A 27,359-nucleotide genomic window follows, 5' to 3' on the forward strand; every position below is an offset into this window, starting at 1 on the left:
CAGGTAGCTATAGAATCCTTGCTACAAGCAGGGGTCATTGTTCCCGTTCCGCAGTCTCAGCGCGGGACGGGGTACTATTCTACTCTGTTTCTGGTACAGAAACCCAATGGTTCTCATCGCCCTATCCTGAATTTGAAGTCTCTGAACAGATACCTCAGAGTTCCCAGGTTCAGGATGGAAACGTTACGTTCCATCATTCTGGCGATGGAACCCGGGGATTATATGGTCTCCCTCGATATCCAGGACGCCTATCTCCATGTGCCCATAGCACCGGCACATCAGCGGTATCTGAGGTTTGCTATCCTGAACCATCACTACCAATTTCGGGCGTTGCCTTTTGGCCTTTCCACGGCTCCGAGGGTGTTCACCAAGGTGATGGCGGTTATGGCTGCCCACCTTCGGGGTCAGGGTCTACGTCTGTTGCCGTACCTGGACGATCTTCTGCTGCTGGCGAGCTCCCCGGAGGTGCTTCTTCGACATCTCCACCTGACCATTGCTTGTCTTCAAGCACACGGGTGGTTGATAAACTGGAAGAAGTCCTCCCTGATTCCATCACAGCGGATGGTTCATTTGGGAGCCCTGCTGGATTCTCGTCAGCAGCGGATTTTCCTGACTCCAGAGAAGGTCTCCTCCCTGCAGCTGCGGATACACAGTTGCCTGAGCAGTTGCCGCCTGTCGGTCCATTCAGCTATGAGAGTTCTGGGGTCCATGGTGTCGACATTCGACATGGTGGAATTTGCCCAGTTCCATTCCCGGCCCCTGCAGGCGCTGATTCTATCGGAATGGAACGGGTTACCTCACCGGATCCGCTCTCAGATGCTGGTGTTGTCCGCGGAGGTTCGGCAGTCTTTGGCTTGGTGGCTTCAGACGGTGCATCTGGTCGAGGGGCGCCCCTTTTGGATCCCGGACTGGGTCCTGCTCACGACGGATGCCAGTCTTCGGGGTTGGGGGGCAGTGACCGGCTCATTATCGCTTCAGGGTCGTTGGTCCGCGGAAGAAGCACTTCTCCCCATCAACATCCTGGAACTGCGGGCTGTGTACAGGGCCCTGCAGTCGTCCGGCCCCGCTCTTCACGGAAGGGCGGTTCAGGTGCAGTCCGACAACGCTACCACGGTGGCGTACATCAACCACCAAGGGGGAACTCGCAGTCGGGCAGCAATGTCGGAGGTGTCTCGCATTCTTGCTTGGGCGGAGTGTCACGTTCCAGCGATCTCGGCAGTCTTCATTCCCGGAGTCCTCAATTGGGAGGCGGACTTCCTCAGCCGTCACGATGTGCATCCCGGGGAATGGTCGCTTCACCCAGAGGTGTTTCAGCTACTCGTGGACAGGTGGGGGCTGCCGGAGCTGGACTTGATGGCCTCCCGTCACAATCACAAGTTGCCCGTTTACGGGTCAAGGACAAGAGACACAGGCGCCTGTCTGGTAGACGCTCTGTCGGTGAAATGGACGTTTCACCTGGCGTATCTGTTTCCTCCGATATCCTTACTTCCTCGGGTTCTGCGGAAATTCAAGCAGGACGGCGGCACGCTCGTGCTGGTGGCTCCGGCGTGGCCCAGACGTCCTTGGTACTCCGATCTGAGGTGCCTCTCCATCGACGCTCCGTACCTTCTTCCTCAGCGTCGGGACCTGTTGTCTCAGGGGCCCTGCCTTTACCCGGATCTGGGTCGGCTGTCTTTGACGGCGTGGCTCTTGAGACAGCCGTCTTGAGGTCTAGGGGTTTCTCCAGTTCAGTGATTGGTACCATGCTTAGGGCACGCAAGCCTGCCTCCGCGCGGATTTACCTCAGGGTGTGGCGCACTTATTTTCAGTGGTGTGAATCCAGAAACTATGATCCGCAGGTGTTCCGGGTTTCCAGAATCTTGGAATTTCTTCAGTCGGGTTTGGACCTCGGCTTACGCCTGGCCTCTCTGAAGGTTCATGTGTCTGCTTTGTCCGTGTGGTTTCAGCGACGGATTGCTACACTGCCAGATGTTTACACCTTTTTCCAAGGTGTTCTCAGGATCCAGCCTCCCTTCGTGCCTCCGGTGGCTCCGTGGGACTTGACGGTGGTACTGAGGGTCTTGCAGGGTCCTCCTTTTGAGCCGCTTGAGTCGGTGGAGCTCAAGTGGCTGACGTTTAAGACCATTTTTCTCCTGGCAATTGCTTCGGCCAGGAGGGTTTCAGAATTGGGGGCGCTTTCCTGTCGCCCTCCTTTTCTGATTTTTCACCAGGACAGGGCAGTGCTCCGCACGCGTCCTGAGTTTTTGCCCAAAGTGGTTTCAAAGTTCCACATTAATCAGGAACTTGTTGTGCCAGCTTTTCAGTCACCTGATCTTTCTGCTGGTGAGGCTTCCTTGGATGTGGTCCGGGCACTTAGAATCTATGTGGACCGGACTGCTTCGGTTAGGAAGTCGGATTCTTTGTTTGTCCTCTTCGGTTTTCACAAGAGGGGTTGGCCTGCCAACAAGCAAACGTTAGCCCGTTGGCTTCGTTCAGTTATTTGTGAGGCTTATGCACAGGAGGGTTTACCTGTGCCAGCCTCTGTTAAGGCTCATTCCACTCGTTCTGTGGGTCCCTCTTGGGCTGCTAGACGTGGCGCCTCCGCTGTTCAGCTGTGTAAGGCGGCTACTTGGTCTTCAATTCAGACGTTTTTGAGGTTTTATGCGTTTGACACCTTCGCCTCTCAGGATGCATCCTTTGGGCGCCGGGTACTCCTTTCAGCACAGGAGCGTCCCAGCCCTTAGTTGAACTGCTTTGGGACATCCCCAAGGTCAACCCTGTGGACCCCCTATGGACCCTGAAGTAGAAAACAAGAGATATGGTAAGAACTTACCTTTGTTATCTCTGTTTCTACGAAGTCCATAGGGTCCACAGGGCGCCCGCCCTGACGCACCTGGCTTCAAATGGGCTGTGTGGCTGGTCACCGGTTTTCCGTCTCCCATTTCTGTGAGTATGGTTTCTTGTGTGTTCCAGTCTTCCTTCTCTCTGTTTAGTCTCCTCCTCCGGCCTTAGCTGCTTACCAACTGAGGTGCCTGTGGCCGGGGCGGGGTATAGAGGAGGACGGACCCAAGTGCATCCTGGGAGCAGCAAAGCTTTAACTGCGTGGTGCCCGTGGATCCAGATCCAGCTATACCCCAAGGTCAACCCTGTGGACCCTATGGACTTCGTAGAAACAGAGATAACAAAGGTAAGTTCTTACCATATCTCTTGTTGTTGTGGGAAGCCATGTTACGTTGGATGCTCCCTAGGGAAATATGAACAGCGGTCACTAGAGGTGTATAGTCTGAGATGAAAGTGTATCCGCCGCCTCCACACTGTGCAGGCAGCCATGCTGTGGTCTGTACCAGTATTTGAGACTGTAAAATCCCTCGGAAATCACTGGCGTCACTGAAGAAAGCGGCTCACAGAATTATGATCTGTCCGTCCACACACGTTATCCCTAAATTCCCTACCCCACCTAACTTTTTAGCAGCGCTCCTCACAGTGACTGCGTGCAGGCATACTCTTACATCATATCTCTGTGCGGCCATTGTATTGATCAGAATTTACTGTGTGGTTTTTTGGATGAGGAGTTTCTGAATAACTGATCTCATACCTGTATATTCAGGATTCTGTATTTAACAGCACATCGTTTATTGAGGAAGTAAGTGTTCCATAGTGCACACATGTAGATCAGTCAAATAGAGGACCAAAGTGCTAGATCAGAGGTTCTCAAACTCTGTCCTCAGGATCCCACACAGTTCATGTTTTCCGGGTCACCCAGCAGTTGCACAGGTGTATTCATTACTCACTGACTCATATTAAAAGATCCGCAGGTGATCTAATTATTCCACTTGTGATTCTGTGAGGAGACCTGGAAAACATGCACTGTTTGGGGACCTGAGGACCGAGTTTGAGAACCTGTGTGCTAGAGATTGTCACTGGATCAATTGCTCTAACTCCTCTCAGCATATGTGCCTGAGGGTAGCAATATTGGTTGGGATCTCTGTGACTTGACCTATAGAAATGTGTGATCAAATGGTCTCCGATCCAGCAAAGCGATTCGCTTGTCAGCTCTGTTTTTTTCTTCTGTTATGGAGTATAAAAGCCCAGTGATGGTGACTTTGTTTCCGCAGATGCCATGCAGCGGTATCTGGCTGTCGTCTATGCCGGCTTCACCGGATCAGTCACTATGATAGGCTGTTCAGTCCTCACCCTGACCAGGATCCTGTTTGAATTCAAAGGTAAGGCGTGCATCCAGGCCAAGACGGTTTTATAGGTTTCAGTTTAGGAGCCTTTGTTTGTGACGGGTCATTCATTTCTGTGTTAATGCTGCTGCAGTTAACTTTCAAGGCTGATTAACAGAAGTTACTAAGATGTTGCTATGGTTTCTCACAGACTGCAATTTTACCCTCCATGTTGTAACATTAGATTTAATTTTTATCATAGATGGTGCAGAATTCCTCCTGTTTATATTGAGGACCTTTTAAAATAATTTTATAGGTTAAAACAGAGGTTCCCAAACTGTGCCCTCAAGGCACAGTCCTGTTTTTAAGAATATCCATGCACAGGTGACTTAATACCTCAGTCAATTTGATTTACTTATTTGTGCTCAACCATGGATATCCTCAAAACCTGCACTATTAAAGTACTTTGAGGACTTCATTTGGGAACCACTGGGCTAAAGTAACTCTACCACCACTTGACAAAAACTGGGAATATCTCTCCCCCCACCCCCAAAATGGGAAAAGGCCAGCCCGAGGAACTCATTTAAAAAAAACTTGTTCTGCAGCATAACCCTTTAGCAAGGAAAGACTTGATCTGTCAGTGACGCAGAGGATATTTTGTCTGCCCTGCAGTTGCTGCTCTCTTGATCCATTTACCCATCCAAATGAGTGCAACATTCATAGAAGCTGACGTATGGCGTATGTGCCGCTAGTCTGCGTTTTATCAGTTTCCTAAATGACCCTTCTGGCCTCATCCTCACCTAACACTATTGGGTCAGACAAGGAGTTGTCCACTGTAGCATCTCAAACCTGACTTCATAAGACACTCTTGGCCTGATTCAGAGCCGCTCGCACGATGTGTATGCCAATTGCGTAGGCAGTGCCATCGCACAGAAATGCATTAGCACACCCAGTATTTCTTAGAGAGCGATCACATAGTGTATGCAGACACCCACCATCCTGTTTAAAGACGCCCACTTGTGCACGTCATGTCCAGGAAGTGTGTGTGCAACCATCGGTACATCGGATGCTTGCGAGCACTTCAGTGTAAAAACAAGCCAGGTGACGTGTACTATGATGCTGTCTTATAATTATGCACACCTCTATAACGCCGTTGAGATGCTCAGGCATCCGACCACAGTTGCCTACCTCAACCATCAGGGAGGTACGTGAAGTCGGGCAGCCATGCGGGAGGTGACACATCCTAATGTAGGCCGAACGTTATCTCCCGGCAATCTCTGCACTATTCATCCCCGGAGTTTTCAACTGGGAAGCGGACTTCCTAAGCCGCCATGATGTACACGCAGGGGAGTGGGCTCTTCACCCGGATGTCTTTCACCTCCTGGTGGACAAATGGGGCCTACCAGACGTAGACCTCATGGCCTCGCGTCACAACCACAAGGTCAACAAAAAGGCACAAGAGCAAAGTATTGCACCTCCACTCCCCCGTTTTTAATGGCCAGCCCCTGTTACCACCTACAAACTGCTTCCCCTGTCCCCTCTCTCCCCTGTCACTCACTCTGCTGGGCTGTCTATGCGCAGCGAGCGAATGCATTGTGAACTTTCGCTAAGGTATGCACATGCACACAATGCATACACACTGCATACCATCAGCAGCAGCGAGAGTATGCATCTTAGCGAGAGGGTCTGAATCAGGCCCTCAGTACGGTAAACACAAGAGCAGAACGCCAGGAGACAGCGGAACAGGCATGCGTCAATGGGAAATGAGCATGCAGTGTGTGCGATAACTAACATACCTATATACTAGACTAGCTTACTAATGTGCGCGTGTCATTTCTTTAGTCTTTGTGGTAATTAGTGGTTTTCCTGTGTCAGATCGCATGGAGCTGGAGGTGATTGAGGAGTTGCTGCAGAACGTGTGCCTCCTGTTGATTTCCAAGACTCGGGAGGTTGTAAAGGCTGTTCTGGGCTTCATCAAGGTCATCATCTTTGTAATGGACCTGAAAGTCCTCTCCAAGCACCTGCAGTTGATGGTAAGTGTGACCCACAAAGTGAGATGATGGCTGGATAACAATACGAACGCTTGCAAAGTTTGGGTTCAGCCGTAGCAGCCTATAGCTGCCTCCCAGCGCCTGCTCTGACACTTTGGGCTGTTACACATCTGTTGACTTGCTGGGCAAAACGTATTCAGTGTTAACTGCGGAAAACCATGAATATGTTTAGTGAGGTCAGTCCATGTGTGGCCTCCGTGTCCTCTTGGCAAATATACCGAAGTCTAAATACAGTTCTGACGGACTACTAGCTAGTCCAAGAAGCCTCTACAAAGGTGATTTTTCTGTATTTCTTCTTCAGGGTCCACAGGGATTACCATGGGGGGGAGTAATTGGTTGGAGTGAGCCGTGCACCAAACTGTTAAAGCTTTAGCTCCCAGGATGCACCTCCTTATATACTGCGCCCCCAGCCACAGGCAGACAGTTTTTTTTCGTTTGGTGCTGGCAGAAGCAGTAGCACCTTTGAGAACAGTGAGGCTGTGTTAGACAGCCCCAAGCTTTTATTTTATGTTTTAAAGTTGTTGCTATGTTTCTGAGCAAGTAATGGGCGCCTGCATGACTGCTCCTACTACCCCTGCCGGTGCCACAACACCGGTGAGCAGTCCGGTGATTACAGTGGGCATCAGCGGACTTTGGCTAGCGCTTCCCTGGGAGACCCTGGACTGCTGCCGTATAACTGGGATGTCGGGTAAGGCGATGCCCCGCTTGAGACCAGCCGGAGGCCGCTGTTGTGGGAGCTGATAAGGTACAAAGGATCTTTCTGCCGGCAGAAAAAATTTGGGTACTGCATTTGCATGTTCGCAATTTGCTCTGCAATCGAAGAGTATCCATTCACTCAACAATGCAGGTCCTGTGGTCCATGGCATCCACCTTCAATATGGTGGAATATGCACAGTTCCACTCCAGGCCCCTTCAACAGTTGATTCTCTCCTGGTGGAACAGAGAGTATTGTCTGATCCGGTCCCAGATAATCCTCCTCTCTCCGGCGGTTCGGCTTTTCCTCTCATGGTGTCTACAGACGTCTCATCTGGACGAGGGTCGCCCCTTCTGGGTTCCAAATTGGGAACTTCTCACTACAGGAGTGACAGGTCATCACACCTTTCAGGGAAGATGGACAAGTCAGGAAAGTCACCTGCCTTTAAACATCCTGGAGCTTCGAGCTGTGTACAGAGTGCTCACTTTGGCGCGACACCTTCTCCAAGGCAGGCCGGTCCAAATCCAGTCCGACAATGAGACCACAGTGGCCTACCTCAACCGTCAGAGAGGCACGCGAAGTCTGGCAGCCATGCGGCAGGTAACACACATCCTGCCGTGGGTCAAACGTTCTCTCCCGGCAATCTGCGCTATTCATCCCCGAGTCTTCCACTGGGAAGCAAACTTCCTAAGCCGTCAGGATGTACACGTAGGGGAGTGGGCTGTTGACCCAGATGTCTTTCACCTCCTGGTGCACAAATGGGGCCTACCAGACGTAGACCTCATGGTCTCACGTCACAACCACAAGGTCCCCAAGTTTAGATCCAGGACCCGAGACTCATCAGTAGTTTTCATGGATGCTCTGGCAGTGCGATGGAATTTCAATCTCTCATATCTTTTTCTTCCGATTTCCCTCCTCCCAAGGGTTCCCCGGAAATTCAAGCAGGAAGGTGGCACAGTGATACGGATAGCTCAAGCCAGGCCCAGGCGCCACTGGTTCACCGATCTACGGAGTCTTTCCATAGACAATCCTTTTCCACTTCCTTTACGGCAGGACTTTTGTTAGCACATGGTCCTTGTCTGCACTCGGACCTCCCTCGTCTCTTTGACGGCATGGCTCTTGAGTTATCCCTCTTAGGAGCCAAAAGTTAGGTGTTAGGGTTTCCTTGGTGCTTGCTTTTTATTTCTTATCTAGGACAGAGTTGTCCTCAGTATCCGGATTTTTTACCTTCCATAAGTGCTGTCCTGGGGTTTTCATTTTGATTGAAGAGTGTGTGGTTCCGTCCACACCTTCCTTAGGTTTTCTGCCTTTGAGACTTTTGCCTCTCAGGATGCTTCCTTTGGGCGCAGGATTCTCCTTTCTGCTCAGGAGCGTCCCCACCCTTAGGGGAAACTGCTTTAGGACTCCCCCATTGTAATCCCTGTGGACCCTGAAGAAGACATGGAGTTATGATAAGAACTTACTCCTGTTAACGCTTTCTTTGAAGTCCATAGGGTCCACAGGGCACCCACCCTGACCCACCTGGCTGCATTGGGAATTTTTCTCTGTCACTGATTCCCTCATCTTTTGTGAGTGTGTTTCTTGAGAGTAATGTTCTTCCTTCTCCTCTCTCCTACTCCTGCCTGTGGCTGGGGTTCGGGGTATATATGGAGGAGGGTCGGTGCATCCTGGGAGCTTAAGCTTTAACTGTTTGGTGCACGGGTCACTCCAACCAACCCCCCCCCCCATGGTAATCCCTGTGGACCCTATGGACTTTGAAGGAATAGTTAACAAGGGTAAGTTCTTACCCTAACTTTTAATATATTACAAAACTTTTACACAGGATTTTCTATTGCTTATTTAATGATTTATTACCTATTTATAGACTATATATCGCTTCTTAGATGTATTCTGCCAAATGTAGACACCCCCATCAGTTACTCACTGTACAGCCAGTCTAAGTTTCCTTTGGCAAAGGGAAGAAGCACCATGTTTTATAAATCCATTCCTTGTTTTAAGGGCTCGTTAACGTAACATTTCTCCATGTTAACAATATGCCCAGGATGCTAAAGATAGGCGTTGGGATAATTCCGCTGCCAGCACGTCCTCTGCTCACACTGTACCACATGCTAATAACCAGCCCATCTGCTACAATGCAACTAAAGTCTGTCTGTCGCCCAGAAGTGTTCCGTGATGGGAGGCAAATTACACCCCACTCTTACGTTTGACATTCAAGGTTCTCATCTTCCGTAACTGCCCTGTCATATTGCTGGAGTAGTATCCGCACAATTATTTAGGGTTTTGTGACCTTGCAGAGAGACTGCCCCAGGAATCTTTCTGCGACAGCACCTCAGGACCATGTCCTTGTCTCCTGCCTATCTCATACTTCCCTGTGGCACAAAAGTCTCTTCTATTAAATGCCATTGTCCGTCAAGTAAATGCTGGTTTTAAAAATAGACCATACTCAGCATTGCTGTAGATTTTTCGCCATATCCTTCAGTACTGCAGAGTATCCTCTTGTATTTGTTTTATGACTGGGCTCCATTCCGCTCCATCTAAAATAAACCATAGAACTAGAAAAGCAGGGTAGATACAACGCTGGGTTATTAGAGGGAGATCTGAGTAATAAAAGATGTAACATTGTAGCCACTGACATTATGATGTACATGAAAATGTATGAGGGGCTATCCCTGGTTGACCAGTTTCGCCCATCGTCTACCAGCCTCCGAGAACAAAGCTCAGGCTTGTAGCTGATCCTATTAAGATGTTTGTTTTTAAACCTATAGATGGAAGCCATTGGCAATATCAGCCAGGACATGAGGCGTCACTTCCGAATGAAACTGAGAAACATCTTTACCAAGTTCATCCGGAAATTCGGGTAAGGTGACGGGACAGAGCCATCGGTAGAACCGTTTCGGGTGCATTAACAGACTTCCTACTGCAGGCTCTCCTTATAAAGAGAGGGACAAACGTAGGATAATACCGGGGGTACAGACAAATGTTACGGTAACTTTTATATCACTACATTTTTATAGAATACGTAAATCTAGAATCTGGTCCGCTCCAGCATCAGTTATCGCATCTGTCACCAGTTATTCCAGCACCAGTTATCGCATCTGTCACCAGTTATTCCAGCACCAGTTATCGCATCTGTCACCAGTTATTCCAGCACAAGTTATCGCATCTGTCACCAGTTATTCCAGCACCAGTTATCGCATCTGTCACCAGTTATTCCAGCACCAGTTATCGCATCTGTCACCACTTATACCAGCACCAGTTATCGCATCTGTCACCACTTATACCAGCACCAGTTATCGCATCTGTCACCACTTATACCAGCACCAGTTTTCGCATCTGTCACCAGTTATACCAGCACCAGTTATCGCATCTGTCACCAGTTATACCAGCACCAGTTATCGCATCTGTCACCACTTATACCAGCACCAGTTATCGCATCTGTCACCACTTATACCAGCACCAGTTATCGCATCTGTCACCACTTATACCAGCACCAGTTATCGCATCTGTCACCACTTATACCAGCACCAGTTATCGCATCTGTCACCACTTATACCAGCACCAGTTATCGCATCTGTCACCACTTATACCAGCACCAGTTATTCCAGCACCAGTTATCGCACCAGTGATTCCAGCACCAGTTATCGCAGTGCCCCCATCTGTTTAATGTAATTTCATGTTAGGTGTGTTTTTAAATGGAGTCTCGCTGTGTAGCAAGTCCACACAATGGAGGACATTTATGAAACCAATTCTAGAAGAGATGTTGCCTATAGCAACCAACAAGAGTCAAACTGTCTGTGTCAATTTTGAAAATTAAAGCAAAACCTCAGATTGGCAACACAATCCTTTACACTCTTCCCCTAGCAGGTGTCAGGCTCTTGTGTGTAATCCCGCACTGTTGTCCTTTCCAGGTTTGATCTGGTGAAGAGCATGCTGCCAGAGGAGTACCACAAGGTCTTGGTCAACATCCGGAAGGCAGAGGCTAAAAACAAGAAACAGAAAGCTCTGAAACAGGCAGCGGCGGAGGGAGATGATGATCCGGAGGTCACTAAGCTGAAGGGAGACAGGTAGGGAAAGCTCAGCCCCCTCTGTTACACTGAGTATGGCAGAGAATGACTTGGGCTGCCTACGAAGCACATTAACCGTAACCATCCATCTGTAAAGATGATCCATTAGACTTGGGGGAGATGAATCAAGCCTTGGAGAGAAAGAAAGTGGAGAGAAATGAACTACCAACTAGTCTGCTCCTGAAAAATTTTTTTAAACACTGCCTGTAATAGAAGCAGAAACTGATTGGGTTGGTACTTTCTCTCTCCACTTTATCTCAATGCGTTAATGCCCCCCAAGTCTGTAATGATAGGTACTCACAATGCGATCCGCATACCCAGCTGTCGGAACAATGCGATGTAACATTACATCGCGTGCGCTGCACACACAGCACGATCTGGCATACGACTGAGCAATGTTACATGCCGCAGGTAACAGCACCGCGCCATTCGTTGCATCGTCCCATCCTCCGTGTAGAACACCAGATGGGACAATGTGACAAACGACCATCGTTAACGACTGCGTACACCCTGGGCCTGATTAAGAGACGTACGCAATGGCGATTTTCACAGAAAGTGATTTTTCTTTTTTTGCATATGAGTCAAAGCCGCACTGTGCACACCCAGCGATTGTTTTGCGATTCCGCGCACACACAGAACACGGCCGCAAAGTGAGTGACAGGCAGTCAGCGTTTGGGGGAGGTAATAGGGGTCTGGTTTCAAACTGTTTAAGCATCGTTGCATGGGCGTGCATAAATTATCCATTGCGGTCTCCTACGCGAATAGTTAGCCGCTGTATTTGAGATGGGTCAAGGACTGCATGGCTGGTCGATGTTACCAATACTTACGCTGGCTTGCGACGTCTGATGCAGATGAGAAGGCAGCGGTGGGCGTCTCTATGCCTGCGTAATCATTGTAAAGCAGCATAGTTTTGCAGCTGCGATCGTTTTAGCGTCCATCTCTGAATCAGGCCGACTATACAATGTGTATGATATATCGTTCCGATCTGCGTTTAAACTATATATCGTACGATACATCGTAAAATGTATACCCAACTTTAGATTGGCATAGATCTATTTATTTTTTTCATACTTCGTCATGGGACTGGTTAAGGATAGCACTGCGTGAAATTTAATGGCATTTTCAAAGAAAATTTTGTTACTTTGTGTTTAATTGTCACAGAACTTGGGCATTTATTTGATCAGATAAGTTTATGTATCAAATAGTTTCTCCTAATGTGTGAAATATATAAAGCTCAGGAAATACCATCGGATAATAGTGCCAGGAGTGTGCGGTCCCCGCGGTTTTGTCTCCTGACTCCTCCTTTGAACCATGTTACTGCCTATAAAGAGGTGTGAGGTACGGATCGCATTTATGTAGGAAAATAACAAGAGCGACAGCTACAGAAAATAGAGGAAGGGGCAGCAATGCAATTGTGGGCTTAAACAAAATAAGAAAAACATTCAGACTGTAACTCATCTACATTGAATTTGTTTTTCTGTTTTTTTTTTATAGCATAGACGAGATCTTGGCGGATACAGACGAGGAAGAGGAGGATGAGAAACAGGCCAAGCAGCAGAAGAAACAGGCCAAGCAGAAGAACAGAGCCTGGCTTAAAGAAGGGGAAGGGGACGAACCCTTAAACTTCCTGGACCCAAATGCCGCTCAACGTGTCCTAGGTGAGAGTTTACAATGGGTGTTAGCTGTAGTGCTATATCAACTGCTTGGTATAGGAAAACAGTGTTCTCCCCAGGGCCTTTTCGATGGGCGATTGCAGTGTGCGCCTGCCAGCGGGGGGCGCCATAGGAAGGATCTCGTCCGCCCCACTCTACCTTGGCCCTGTCCCACCCTACGCTGGAGGCTGTGCTACAAGCATTGCGGCCTCAGAACTTCCCTGTCTCCTACCCGGAGTCAGCCATGCGGTCAGTGGGAATGGGGACTGTGCACGGTGGGCTGTTGCTTGCCTCCTGTATTGGGTCTCGGTCCACTCCCCCTTCCCCCATGAGTAAGCATAATACACCATGGGAAGCAGCAGCCAAGTCCCTAGAGCATTAATAACGGCTGACAAAATATAGCGACATCCATGTTTAAATGGCAATTTAGCTATTCTTAGTTACTACAAAGTAGATCAGAATCCTGACACTGTACTATCATAAATAAGTATGCCTCGTTAGCCACACTTACACACCCACAGATCTGTGCGGATAATTGCACGATGATGTTTTACATCTTTGTGCTTTCATCTTTTTATATCACAGCCACAAAACCTGGACTGAGGAACAAAAAGCAGAGCCACGACTTCAAAGTCACTTCAGACGGGCGGCTCATTATCAAGGACGAGGACGGTGATGAGAAGTCAAAAGGTGCGTGATACTCATTGTGTGTGATACTGTTACTGTGCACAATGTATACACTGCTTCCCCTCATGCCCCCGAGCCTACAACCTCAGTACATAAATGCAGCTGTATAATGAAGTCTGTAATAAGCATTAAGGAAACTCGCATTGCTGTGCTGCTTCTTCCCAGCCCTATTATCAGTGTCATTACTTCCAACAAGGGCAGCGCAGACTCGCCTCTCCCTGGGCGGGCTGGCCGCCGCCTCTCCCTGGGCGGGCTGGCCGCCGCCTCTCCCTGGGCGGGCTGGCCGCCGCCTCTCCCTGGGCGGGCTGGCCGCCGCCTCTCCCTGGGCGGGCTGGCCGCCGCCTCTCCCTGGGCGGGCTGGCCGCCGCCTCTCCCTGGGCGGGCTGGCCGCCGCCTCTCCCTGGGCGGGCTGGCCGCCGCCTCTCCCTGGGCGGGCTGGCCGCCGCCTCTCCCTGGGCGGGCTGGCCGCCGCCTCTCCCTGGGCGGGCTGGCCCTGTGCAAGTACTGGGAGCTTATTATCCGGGGAGAATATCTGTCGCCCAGAAAGTTTCTCTCAATTTTGGTTTCCCTTTTTTTTTGTCCAAGTTGTAGCAATCAAAACAGACTGTGGCACTGAGTGGGCGGCTTCTCTCCAGTTTATTAATTGCTGTCACTTCCCGTGTCATAGGGGGACGTACCCTAGATTGCACACCCTAAGTACAATGTGAGGTGCTACCTTCTGAGACTTGTAGTGCTGCAAGCAGAAAAAAAAGAGACAAATGCAAGTGCACACTCTAACCATGCTGAACCTAATAATAATACTGCTAAATTGCATCCAAGAGGTTCTTAGCATAATAATGGCCTTACTTCTGGGCCTGCCCACCATATCCAGGTGACTTCCATCAGGCCAACGGCTGCTCTTAACACTTCTTATTAGAGCGGTGCCTTGGGGTGGTTCAGCTTGGCTAGTTTGGGGGGTTACCCGGATATGGTGGGCAGGCCCATAACCTTGGCCAAGATTATGCCAAAAACCTCTACTGTATTTACTGCAAAATTTATTTATATATAATCAGTTCATTTGGAGTTGTGCACCTGTATTTCTTCTGTGTGTATATATCAATGGTCTCCACAGGTAGCGCCTCCAATTATATTTATATATATATATATATATATATATAATGTCCAGAGTGTGCAGTCTGAGATCCATTTTCTTTCTATACTTCCAAAATGTGCAAAGTCTGTGGCACAGGCAATTGCAGAACTGGCACGGAGAGTGGGTCGCCAGGCAGAAGTACAGTAAGTGCCACTTAACTCCCTGGTACCCCATCGAAACCCCAAATCCCCCCTCAAAATGTGTCTGGTCCTTCAGGGGAACAACTATGGGTCTGTAACGGAGAGTAGAGCCTTTCTAAGGTATCTTTCATGGAAAAGATCCTTGTATCTGCCGTTCGCAAGCATCTGCTATCCTCTAAGGCTTGGTTTCCTGGTTCATCAGATTCCACGTTGTGTTCCCAAGAAGAGGGACAAATTATGGACCAGGGTGCCTCGGTGTCCCATAGAGAAGCAGTGTCCCATAGAGAGATGGTTGAGGGTAGAGGATTTTTGTACTTTCCATAATATCCTTTCCTCGGAATCTATCTGGGGGACGCTGCGTTCCCCCTCTGTAGATGTTCTGTGGCTTATACTGTTATAAAGGCTTTTATGGCTCATCCTGTTGGGCTTTTGTGGCTCGTCCTGTTAGATGGACTTTTTTGGCTCGTCCTGTTAGATGGACTTTTTTGGCTCGTCCTGTTAGATGGACTTTTTTGGCTCGTCCTGTTAGATGGACTTTTGTGGCTCGTCCTGTTAGATGGACTTTTGTGGCTCGTCCTGTTAGATGGACTTTTGTGGCTCGTCCTGTTAGATGGACTTTTGTGGCTCGTCCTGTTTGGATGGACTTTTGTGGCTCGTCCTGTTTGGATGGACTTTTTTGGCTCGTCCTGTTAGATGGACTTTTGTGGCTCGTCCTGTTAGATGGACTTTTGTGGCTCGTCCTGTTTGGATGGACTTTTGTGGCTCGTCCTGTTTGGATGGACTTTTGTGGCTCGTCCTGTTTGGATGGACTTTTGTGGCTCGTCCTGTTTGGATGGACTTTTGTGGCTCGTCCTGTTTGGATGGACTTTTGTGGCTCGTCCTGTTTGGATGGACTTTTGTGGCTCGTCCTGTTTGGATGGACTTTTGTGGCTCGTCTTCTCTTTCCTTTCTCCAGGCAACTTTGTTGAAGACTGCGGTCTGCTGAGGTTGAGAGGGGTTAGAGTGGGCGGAGCATAGCTCTAGTTAACTATTTAGTGCCGTGTGCCAGCCCTATAAACCAAAGTACATCAGTGCCCCCCCCCAGATGGATTACAAGGAATGGATGTTACAGCGAGTATAAAAATCCTCTCGTTCTATAATTTCAGTCTGATTTTGTCCCCGTACTGTCGGCTTGATACCTCATTCACTATTGTATTCATTTGTGTACGGTGTTACTGAAACTTGGTGGCGCCATTTAACTAAAAGATACTAATTGAAAAGCCATTTACTGTACAGTGGTAACTGGTTCTGGTCTATATGTTGGTTCACAGGCGTGGATGAAGAGATGGCGGATCTCATGCAAGAAGTCGGCCTTCGAACTGTAAGTTTTGGATTTTAGGTAATTTCTCCATTCTCCTATCAATTATTATGGCTGGATCCCTAATCTCCAGAGAGGAGATATGATAAAATAACACAAACGTTCTAATATGTGAATGGGAAAGAGAAGGGAGAGTTCTGTTGTAGATACAGTTTAAGGGCAATATGAACAATGGAATTCCTGTAACACATCTATAGGTTACCTAGGGGGAGATGTATTAAACCTTCGAGAGCGGTGACTTCTCTACTTTCTCCAAGATTTGATACATCTCCCCCTAGGAAAGCTACAGAAAAGCAGAGATGTGTAATAGATTTCAAGAAAAAAAAAAAACATATACTATTATCCAGCTGATAAAGAGCATAAATGTATATTCTGTACAAAAGAGGATAATTACAAGACTATTATGATTGTGAAAATGGGGCAGATTGAGTATCTCTCCTTTATGTAGCAGATAGGCTGCCTAGGGCAGGCGGTGACATGTCTCTATGCCGTTCACAGAACAAAGCGCAGAAGAAGCGTTTCCGAGAAGACCATGACGATGATGTGGTTGTAGAGAAGACATTGCAATATAAAGGTAAGCCGTCTCTTCTGCTCGTGTCAGGTTAGTTTGTAGTATGGGGAATATGCACTCTAAACAAGAGATTATGGTCCGTATCCAATTAGATGCAAAAAGCCGCGGTTTTGCGAAAACCTTTCGCCAATGCAAAGTTTTTCGCACACAATGCGTATCGTGCAATCCTATTGCCGAACTTTTCGCACGTGAAAATTCTCCATAGACTAATAACCGTCAAAAAGTTTTCACCACCTCAGAGCAGGTGGAAAGTTGTGCAAAACCCCTCTTTTGGGCTAAAACATGAGGGGACTTGGTTTAGAACCCCTTGGAGACCCTCACCTAATGATAAATTAGGCAAAAATTATTTTTTTAATTAGCCTAATTTGGCCAATAATGACAGGTCATTTTCGGTGTGAAAATGTAAATAGTGTTGGAAAATGGGTTTAAGGTGGGCCAGGTATTTTGGGGGGCTGTATGAATGGGACAGGTGTTTTTAAACATTACAGGTGGCTGCACCAGGTGTAATTTTTTTTTTTTTTTTTTTTAAAGTGCACTTTTATGACACAAAAATATACTTGCACCCATTTTCATGTACCCCTAATTTAACTTCAGCATTTATTGTTAAAATTTTTTTTGATTTCTATAATTTTTCCACTGTTACACAAAAAATGCGTATAAGAGCCATTTGATTGAAGAACTTAAAATACTTTAATTAGGTCCACTAATACACTTTTAAATAGATTTCCTATGTCATGCCGCTTTTATACCTGTATTCCGGGTCTGACCCGGAGGTTGGAACAGGGTTCCAAACCGGATCAGACCCTGAATTTAGCCTGCGCTGACCCAGAGTATTCCCGAGTCGGCGCCGTTCACACCGAAGCCGGGTCTGCATTAACCCGGCTCTCCAGCGTGGAAGTGGATGCTTGGTGATTACATCATCTCCAAACGCCACTGAAGCCGGCCAATCGTCAGGCATGCGTGCCGCTCCAGGTCATCATGACCCGGATCGCGCCGTTTACACTGCAGGGTTTCACGGGTCATTCCCGTGTTATACCCTGCAAGTTACCTGGGTTTGGATTGCTCGGTCACTCGACCCGGGATTCCAACCCTGTCCCCTTTTACACCAAGGAGCCCACAATCCGCTGTACTTTTTTTAGGTTACACCTCGGACCGTTGTTCGGATGAATGCCGCATTACTTATTTTTGTAATAGGATAGTGCGAAAAACGAGCGCGCACAGACAAAAGATTCAAAAATATCGCACCAAAGGCCCTGAAGTGTGCGGTAACTTCACCAACGTCAACTTTCCGCTTTATCGCGTCCAATTGGATACGGCCCTATATTCCTTGTAGAAGAGCCCAAATGTTTCCAGGGAATACAGCAAGATCGAGGTCTTGCAGAACCTGAAGGGTTTTTAGTCAGATTTCCATTCAGCTGAATTTAAACAATTATTGATTATTATAAGATAAGGAAAATAGTAAAGTTTATATACAGTGTAGGGTGGGTCTCATAGTATGCTGTACAATCTTTTTGTAATTGGATTTGGTTGAAACTTAAAATATGGATTTAGGTGCAATTTAAAGCAGGGTTGCATAAAATTGGATTTTAAATTTAAAAAAAAAATCAAAAACTGATTTATTTGATTCAAATAGGATTTTTTTTTTTTTTTTTTTTAATGTTTAAAACTTAACGTTTACTAAAAAAAAAATATTAAAATCCTATTTAATTCCAAAAAATCTGATTTAAATGAAATCCTTTTTTTTTTTTTTATTAAACTATTTTTATGCAACCCTAAATTTCAAAGTAATTTGACTCCCATCCCCCACCCTCGCCCCCATACAGCCTTGTAACCATATATACATTTTTTTAAACATTACCCACATAAACTTTATGGACGTGGTGTATTTATTCTTTTTAAAGCCTCCTAGCTTTCCTAATACACTGCTCCATGCTCCTCGCTCACCGTCTCTCCCATCCGTGTCACCTGTCTGCCCCTCCACTTTGGAATGTAAGCTCTCACAAGCAGGGCCCTCCTCTCTCATGTGTTTTTACAGCAACACTGAACAATTCGGGTTAATCCCGTGCTGCTTGCATCTGTATTATGACTGCATGTGCAGCAATGTTTATATCTCCTGCAATGTACTGTTCTGTAAGTCTTTTGCATGTTTCAAATGTTTCTGTGCTTAGTAAGGGGCTGCGGAGCCCTTGTGACAACATTAAAAAACAAATAAACAATTAGTGCATTTCAAGCTGTCCCTTTGCTCCTCCTGCATGGCTCATGCCTGTATCATTGTGCTTGATATGAAGCTGCCCGTGGCAGGCTGCCGGCAGTGGGCACAGGATAATCGAGCACATGTTATGCATTATTTTTAAGCTTGATGTGTTTCTGAACGAATGTTAGCAATGTTAATTTTAAGTAAGATTGGCAGCTCTGTGCGAACAGATACTGCCTGTTATTTATGTGGGCGTGCAGGGGCGGCATGCGTTTGGCAGACCACATTTATCTGGAATCTATGGATTTCATGCTCGGCAGGGGGTGCCCTGTGCATCAGTAGCACTAGGAGAGCACATGTCAGAGTGTGTGACGTGACATCTGGGATCGAACAGTCTTTGTTCCGGTGTCTATTACCGTCTGGCAGGTTCAGACAATGCAATTATGAGGACGGGCTTTACAGCTGGCTACACTCTTACCTGCCTGCTCTTTAATGAAACTGCGCTGCATGACCATCCTTCACATTCACACCTCTCTGCGGGCTCTTCTCCCCGCAGCTGGCGGATCCGGAATACACAGACCTGTCTCCAAGAAGCCAGAGTTTGGAACGAACTACAAATCAAAGGTAAATTAAATTAGATATATATTGAAATGCAGACATGTTTCCCTCCCAGCGGAGAATCCCCACCGCATGACTTAGTAGGAAAGTGGAATTGAATTTGTTCCCCTAGAAACAAATCTTTTTGTCGGTCTTCTGTCTGTAAATAAAAAATAAATAAATATATATATATATATATAACACTTCGGTAAGGTTTGGTCATATGTCGGAGGTTTTGGATGTAGGCTCAGGAGCTGAGTCTCGTGCAAGATTACAACCAGGAAAAATAATTTTGTGTTGAAGGTGGGAACGTGGAAGGCGCACCCGCCTAGTTTATAGTGTGAGCTAGACAAACTAACGCAGTATAAAGGGTGTGCGCAGTGCTTGCAAGAGCGAGCAATATTAGACCTGCACGCAGAAAAGGTTGTATTTGCACGGCTTACAGTGCAACAGTGTTTACTTAAATGTACACTTAACTCTAAAGCCACCTCTAAGGGGACAGCTCAATTAAATGCTGATATAGGACACTAGTGCATACATCGCAGATACTCGTGGTAGCCTAACCTAGCTCATTTTGCAGCGCATCCCTAAGGTGTGAAAGGAGCGATGCTGCATGGGGACATGCCGTTTTGACGCCACTTTGCATTTAACTGAATTGCCCTTTAAATATCTCTTTAACTACTGACACAGTCACACGAGAGATTACAGGGATTTGTACTTGGGTAGTCGTTCTCGATTCCTGTGCTCAAGTACCTCCAACATGTTTTCTGCATTTCTTTAATCGTACACATTTGAATGAATCTGTATATTGTGGAGTCAATAATTATCCGACCTGTTTTCACAGACATTTTTAACCTGTTGGGGGGTACAAATGTGTCCTCATACATTGTTGCTGCAGTCACGCCGAGCAGTCCCTCTGTGCGCCAAGTCCCGTGCAAATGTGCTTGTGCCAAGCTTTCCTTTTCTGTCTTACACTCGAAATTGCGTTTTAGGGCCATATTCTATTAGCGGCGATATTATCGCACCTGCGATAATATCGCCGATTTTTAGAAAAGGGGGAAAATGTGCAAAATCCCTATTTTTGGGTAAAAAAAAAGTGGGGATTTCTTACCCTTTGGACAGCCCCCTAATGATACTTTTGCGGAAATAAAATCGTAAATTGCATACTTTGTTGAAAAACGACCACTGAAATTTCGGTCAAAATTTATTTCATTTTTTGTGAATAATGCGTTTAATCTATTGGGGCTGGTATTTCGGAGGACCATAAGGATGCGCCAAGTGTTTTAAACATTGCACGTGGCTGGCGCAGACTTTTTTTTTAGCGGTTTAAAAAAAAAAAAAACCTGCGCCAGCCACTTGCGATGTTCAAAACACTTGGCGCATCCTTATGGTCCTCTGAAATACCAGCCCCAATGCATTTTTCACGAAAAAAGAAAAATTTGACCGAAATTTCAGCTGTCGCTTTTTGCCAAAGTACGCAATTTACGATTTTTTTTCCCACTAAAGTATTATTAGGGGGTTCTGTCAGAAGTCGCTCCATTTTTACCCCAAAATACTGTAGGGATTTTGCTTATTTTTTTCGCCTGCCATAGACTGGAGAAAAGTTTTATCCAGTTTTTTGCCGAAAAACGGCAGTTTTTTGCAGTCGTTGGCGAAATCGGCAGAACGTGGCCAATATATCGGCCGATCGGACGGCCGATTCGCCAACGACGGTGAAAATGGACGATTTTGCCTCTTAATTGATGCGACTACATGAGCATATCCACTATACGATATAAATGAACGATAATGATATTGTAATCGTTCATTAATCGTGCAGCGAATATGCCGGCAACGACAAGTGATGCGCTTCCGCTGGTCGTTGTCGGCATCTGTCGTCTGAACATACTGCCCAACCTGACGATATCGTCAGGTTGTGCAGGATCAGGAATGAGGGGGGGTGCCGGCACTGACCGACATATCGTACAGCGTGGGCACATTATCCACTGCACAGTAGTATAATGTCATTATCGTTTAATAGTTCATTGATTGTGTAGTGGATATGCCCCATAAGGATCCAGGAGACTGCTCTTATTACTTTGATATTAGACACTTGTATATCTGTGTGCGACTAAAGGCTCATACACACCTAACAATATGCTCCATGAGTGATACCGGTAAGTGTTCCCCCTGCACTGCCAGGCTCAATGTCGTTACTGACATTGAGCATATACACTGAGCGATATCGTTTAGTGACGGCGCCCTCCCTCATCCCGAGCTTGCAGAACCTGACGATATTGTTAGGTGGCCCTGCAAGTACAGGCGATGAAAGACATCGATCCACTGGTGCGCGCATTATTAACGATATCTTGCATACGCACTGGACGATATTGAACAACTATATTATTGTTTATTTATCGTCAAGTGTGTACGCGGCTTAAGTCTGTATACGCAGTGCTACAATGCAGAGGTCGCAGCTTTATTCCACGCCAAGTTCCGTTGTGCTTCATTTACAGGCTCAGTCACACATAAATATACAAGTGTCGCCTATCAGATTAATCAGTGCATTCTCCTGGAGCGTCCTAGTCGCATCGTATTGTGATAATGCGGCCCATACACGTTGCAATTTTTTATTTTTTTACACGGTGTACACGATTTGGATCAATCGTAACGATCAGTAGTGCACATCGTGTGTTTCAGTGTGCATACGATGCCGATGCGCGTCCCCAAACTCGTCTAGTTGGGTCGTAGCTCTTACTGCAAAACAGTAAGATCTACGATCTGGAGTACAATTTTAATACACTTCTATGCATCGTTTTGGAAGATCGTAACGATCAATCGTACAGCATTTGACCACATCGTATGAAGAATTTCAAGGGAAATCGTACTACACATCTTACCAACTTCTCATCGCACCGTGTATGGGGCCCAGACGCTTTGTCCGGCGATAAAGATGCTCGGCGCAAGGGACGTGGCGTCTCGGGCCTAGGTGTATGAGGACACATCTGTACTTGAGGACCGGAGCTAAAGAAAAAAGAAACCTGTTGTAGCTGTCACACAATTAGTTTTACATTAAGAGATGTGTTTAAAGTTTGCCCAAAATAATAATGTAATCTTCTGTTGCTGTAGTACTGTCACGGACAGTGTTAGAGGGTCAGAAATGATGCAGATGGTGGCATTAATGTAGGGATGGGCAAACAAAGCTACAGATAGAAAGGTCTAAAATCGTAATAACATTTTGACATATTAATTGTAATTCTTAGCAGTACATCGTATGTTCAGTTCCTCTGGTAAGTGCAGCTGCAGCCTCCACGTGGTAAGTACAGGGGGTAATTACTGCCTCTGATTACCATGAAGCAGCAACATTCTGTATAATGTCCTTTCATGTTCCACAAATCAATAAAGTACAAACTAACCTAACATGAAACAACAATGTACAATCACAAACAGGCATGCCAGCGTTCCCATGCTCAGAACACGGGATGTTCCATAGTAACTGCTGAAGGCAATCTTATGCTCCCATGGATGAATTTGGGGACATTTGAGCCATTTTAATGATTTGCTTTGTTTTTCTCCTTCAAGAAAGGAAAAGGCGACGTAAAACAGAAAGACAGGCATGACCCATATGCCTACATACCGCTAAACAAAGCCAAGCTCAACCGCAGGTAGGTGTGACTGCTTTCTATGCGTTAAACATGGCTAAATCACATCATGCGTCCATCCTGGAGAGGATAAAATCCGATCCGTAGCTGAAGCCGTATGTGAGATAATAATGGCTTTGTAGCTGTAGCCTGGCTCACAATGATCAGCTTGTACAGGAGAGTTAGGGGGAGTCACCTTTACATGGCGAGGCAGCAGCTGAATACGACGGATGAGGAGGGTGGGATGGATGTCATGTATAGCGCAGGGCTTGACAAATGTTTCTAAAATCTAGGAGCCAGGATGAAAGTATAGAAGCCAGACACCCCCCCCCCCCCCCTTACTCCGGGGCAGCATTACTGAGCACCTACGCCCCGTGCAACCAACCCCCATGGCCACACCACTAACGGGGTACCCCTGGTAAACCACCCTTCTTCAGCCACATTGCTGTGCAGCTCCCCCCAGGCAAATAACGTCCTCCTACAGCCACATTACTGAGCAACTAACCCTGCTCTCCAGGCAACCAACCCCCACAGCCACACAAATAAGGGGGGTACCCCCAGGAAGACCACCCCTCCGCGGCCAAAAAAACCATGGCAAGCAAAGTCACCGCCGGCAGTGGCGGAACTAGACAGTGGTGGGCCCAGGTGCAAGAATATGCTTTGGGCCCCGCTATGCAGTGCCTCCAGAAGTGGTCCCTCATATGCAGTGCCCACAGTAGTGCCCCCATTAACAGTGACCCTCATACAGTGCCTCCAGAAGTGGTCCCTAATATGCAGTGCCACCTGCAGTAGTCCCTCCTATACAGTGTCCCTAGTATTCCCCCCTATGCATTGCCCCTAGCAGTGCCTACCATAGTTACTGTAAAATGACTAGGGTAATCCCCATAGGGTTACACCAATACAGTCTGCTTGTTTTCCTGCGTATAGTTATCATATTTTCTCCTAAGAAGCTCTGACAGAACTGTAGGGTCAGGAACAACAGTAGCACGGTTTAGCCTCAAAAATAAAGTGTTCCCATTTAATATGCCGTGACATCACACACATGCAGAGCCCCCCGATGTAAAAGCCGGTACAGTGGGAGTAACAGGAGGTGAAGACAGTAGTTGGTGAATAAAATGTGAGTGGTTGCCGCCAGGGGCTGACACAGACCTGATTACTTACAGCTGGGAAGCTGCACATTTCTCATGCGCCTCCCAGCTTCTCCCTCCCTCTCCCTCGGAGGTAAGGCGGGTGGAGTTTTCTACTGTGTCGTGCAAGGAGCCTGGCACCGTACGTGCCAGCGTTCTCTGCTTATTGATCTGGGCGGCGCTGGTTGCCGCTATGTTTCTGGTTTGCAATAAGGTTCTTTCCCTGCTGGCATTAACATTTACTTATAAATGCAGCTTTGCTAGGCGCATCCTCTGTAATTGTTTGGGGAGAGATTGTAGTTACTGACTTACTCTCCTCGGTCATTGAACATTAACATAAAGACAGTAACGGAATACTTTCAGCCTATAAACAAGGTAACGTACATCACGATCAAGCTCTTAGCAGGAATAAAAAACATGATCCGCTGAGAATTCTGTGTCACTGACGTTCTCTTATCTGCAGGAAAAAGGCCAAGATGCAAGGCCAGTTTAAAGGTTTGGTTAAAGCCGCGCAGAGAGGTGCGCAGAGCGGAAAGAAAAAGAGGAAAGAAAGGAGAGTGTGAGATCATTGTGTCGGCGTGTCGGCCTGCACGCACCAGCAGACTGCTCCTGTGAATTCCGCATTACATACTGGAAAAGCGTTACCTCTTATTGACTCCTGTGGATGCCTGACAGTGATTATAAGAGTGCAAAGGGGTTACCATCGCCCTTATAAGGAGCAGTGCGGATAATTTAAAATGCTTGCACCTTTTTTTTTTTTTAACAAAAGCAAAACTGTAAACCGTGCATCACAAGGCAGGAGCTTCTATTTACAAAGAATGTTTTCTTGAGGTGCCGCTGTTGTGTTTTGTGGTTATGGAGTCACTCTTGCATAACGCATCTAAGATGGATGCCTTACAGGCTGTATTAGTTGTGTGTGTACTGTACAGAAGACACCATATTGGGCTTACAGCAGCCTTCGGATGAACCAGTGCTTTATCTCTCGCTTCTGAGAGGAGGATATTTTATTCTTTATGGTTGGAGTTCCGTGCTGTACTCCATGGAGTTTACCCCTCTATGTAGCTCACAGACTCGGGAGGAGAGAGGGGTGGGCTGGGTCAGATACTGATTTTGTTCTCTGAAGATACCTTGTCTGTACATTACTGCTTAACACAACAATTTATTTTGAAGGTGTTTTTTATAAGCTGTTTGTGGAAAGCCTTTGTGCAGCTGACTGTATTCTGGTGTAATAAATGTTAAGTCGATCTGCAGTAATTTATTGACTGAGCTTTATCGTCTACTTTAGTGGTGGACAAAAGACAAGCCCGCCTTCAGCTGCAGCCGCCTGCTCTGTACTTCCAGGATCCCTTATTCTCTGCTTAGTTAGAAAGAAGAGAATAAGGCTGACCAGGAATAGTCTGATGACTCCCGTATCATGTGACCACCTCTGTACAGTGCAAGGAGGTGACACGGCAAAGCTGAGGTGTGTAATATGTCCCCTTTTTCTCTGCCTACACCAGTAAATATTAGTGTTTTTGAGAGATTGCGCTATTTTCATCCACCATAGGGTTTGATATGTGAATAAAACATCTTAACCAAAAAAAAAATTGTTTATTTATATTCTCTTCTCATTTAGTGGTCACAAAACACACACATAGGGCTCGATTCTATTCAGCACGATGTAAATACCTCCGGGAGTTAGCTCCCGGAGCTATTCAATACACCGCGCTGACAAGTCCGACTAATGATTTCTTCTCTCATCCCTCCGGGGATGAGAGAAGAAATCCGACAAAAGTCCCGGCGCGAGGCTGTTTTCTGCCCTTAGCGCCGGGAAAACAGCCTCGCGCCGGGAAGTTAGGTCGGGGAATGCCCGTTATCGCGACTAAACGCCCTGTTTAAGGCGCGATAACGAGCCTTCCCCGACCTAACAGCGCGATGAATTGAATAGCTCCGGGAGCTATCTCCCGGCGCTATTTACATCGCGCTGAATGGAATCGTGCCCATACAATTAAACAACCGGTGGTTCATATATGAAAAATACAGACCGTAAGACGTAGATTAAAAATTAAGTTATGATCATGGATCTATGAAGAAATTCCAGATGGTATAACTATTAAATATTTGTCACAAAATCACCAACTGGTATCGAAAGCAGTCTCCTTCTAAATCAGGTGGATATAAATAGTCCCACCTGTCCTCCCAAACAGGTGTAGATGGTAAACAGAGTTCATCCACTTGCTTGAAATAACAGCAATTTGTATTAAGTAAGATGAACTTTATAATAAACTGGCAAGTCCAAAAACCTTCACATTTACTTGTGAAGACTGAGTTACCATCCCCCACTCCTAATTATTTGGAGACACTCAGTGGCAATTGATCATGGAAATGTCTGCTGAGGGGAGATTTGGGCTCTCTGAGTATACCTTTCTCCTAGGACCAAGGTATATAACACTGGAATCCTGTTTGTATAAGTTGATTCGGTGCCGACTTGTAAATATATTTGTATGCATTGCACTTATATCCTATTAATGTGATATTTATATGCATGGAGATCCTACCAAACTTATGTGTTTAGGTAGTTTATTTTAATGCCCTTTTGCAAATGTATTATATGCATTTTATGTGACTTGTGCTAACTCTGCTGGGAAAAAAAAAATGTTTTCTTTTGTTTTTCCTAACCCCCAACTTCCTGGTGTATAGGGGTTAGAGAGTACTTCACATTTATTTTTATCTGTGAAAAGGGTCACATTGCATTGTTAAGCATACACTGGTTGTAGGTTACTTGCAAGTATTTCCCATGTCTCGGGAAACATGAGACTGTTGTCCCTGTGCTGGTTTCATGTAAATCCTGTGCAGTTGCCTCTCAGGATTTCATACAGGATGGACTGTGGTTTGATTGTTATACACCACAACAGTCCACCTCGCTGGCACCTGTTCAGAGGACACTTTGAATGTCTTACTGTTCTCAGATTATGACTGTTAGTGGACCGCTTAGCGCCCACACTGCCTCCCACAGTGATTACAGCCTGTTATGTTTCCTCTTCCCATACATCCTTTCTGGATGAAGGGTTATGTCCGCTCAGTTCAGAATCTGGTTTTTAGCATCTACCTATCTGCAGATGTTACAAGCGAATAAGGCATCAGCCATCTAAGCGTATAGATGGACTGCACCATCAGTCCACCCTGCTTACAGATTCTGATATATCATTTGAGGACGCAGAGGATACACCGTTTTCTCCTTCTAGGCCTATCTCGGAGAGGAGGAGCACCATTCATCAGTGGATGTTCCTCTCTAGCAGGAGCGGTTATAAAATTCTCATTATAGAAGATGAAGTACTGGCTCCTAAAC

At 46.7% G+C, this 27,359-nt stretch overlaps 1 protein-coding gene across 1 annotated transcript in view; it reads left to right on the top strand.

The window, feature by feature from the left end:
- The window catches only part of RRP12 (ribosomal RNA processing 12 homolog), a 63,806-nt gene extending 38,521 nt beyond the window's left edge, over nt 1-25,285 (top strand). Inside the window, exons 24-34 of the mRNA XM_088449964.1 lie at nt 4,095-4,202; nt 6,021-6,178; nt 9,656-9,747; nt 10,799-10,954; nt 12,449-12,612; nt 13,192-13,296; nt 15,876-15,925; nt 16,421-16,496; nt 19,244-19,311; nt 22,846-22,928; nt 24,495-25,285. Coding sequence (XP_088306090.1) covers nt 4,095-4,202; nt 6,021-6,178; nt 9,656-9,747; nt 10,799-10,954; nt 12,449-12,612; nt 13,192-13,296; nt 15,876-15,925; nt 16,421-16,496; nt 19,244-19,311; nt 22,846-22,928; nt 24,495-24,594 — 1,160 coding nt within the window. The 3' untranslated portion in view covers nt 24,595-25,285. The remainder of the gene's footprint in view (nt 1-4,094; nt 4,203-6,020; nt 6,179-9,655; nt 9,748-10,798; nt 10,955-12,448; nt 12,613-13,191; nt 13,297-15,875; nt 15,926-16,420; nt 16,497-19,243; nt 19,312-22,845; nt 22,929-24,494) is intronic.
- Nucleotides 25,286-27,359: the final 2,074 nt, after the last annotated feature.

The sequence above is a fragment of the Taudactylus pleione genome, unplaced genomic scaffold (assembly GCF_031769625.1).
Source record: "Taudactylus pleione unplaced genomic scaffold, aTauple2 ptg000502l, whole genome shotgun sequence".
Classification (NCBI taxonomy): domain Eukaryota; kingdom Metazoa; phylum Chordata; class Amphibia; order Anura; family Myobatrachidae; genus Taudactylus; species Taudactylus pleione.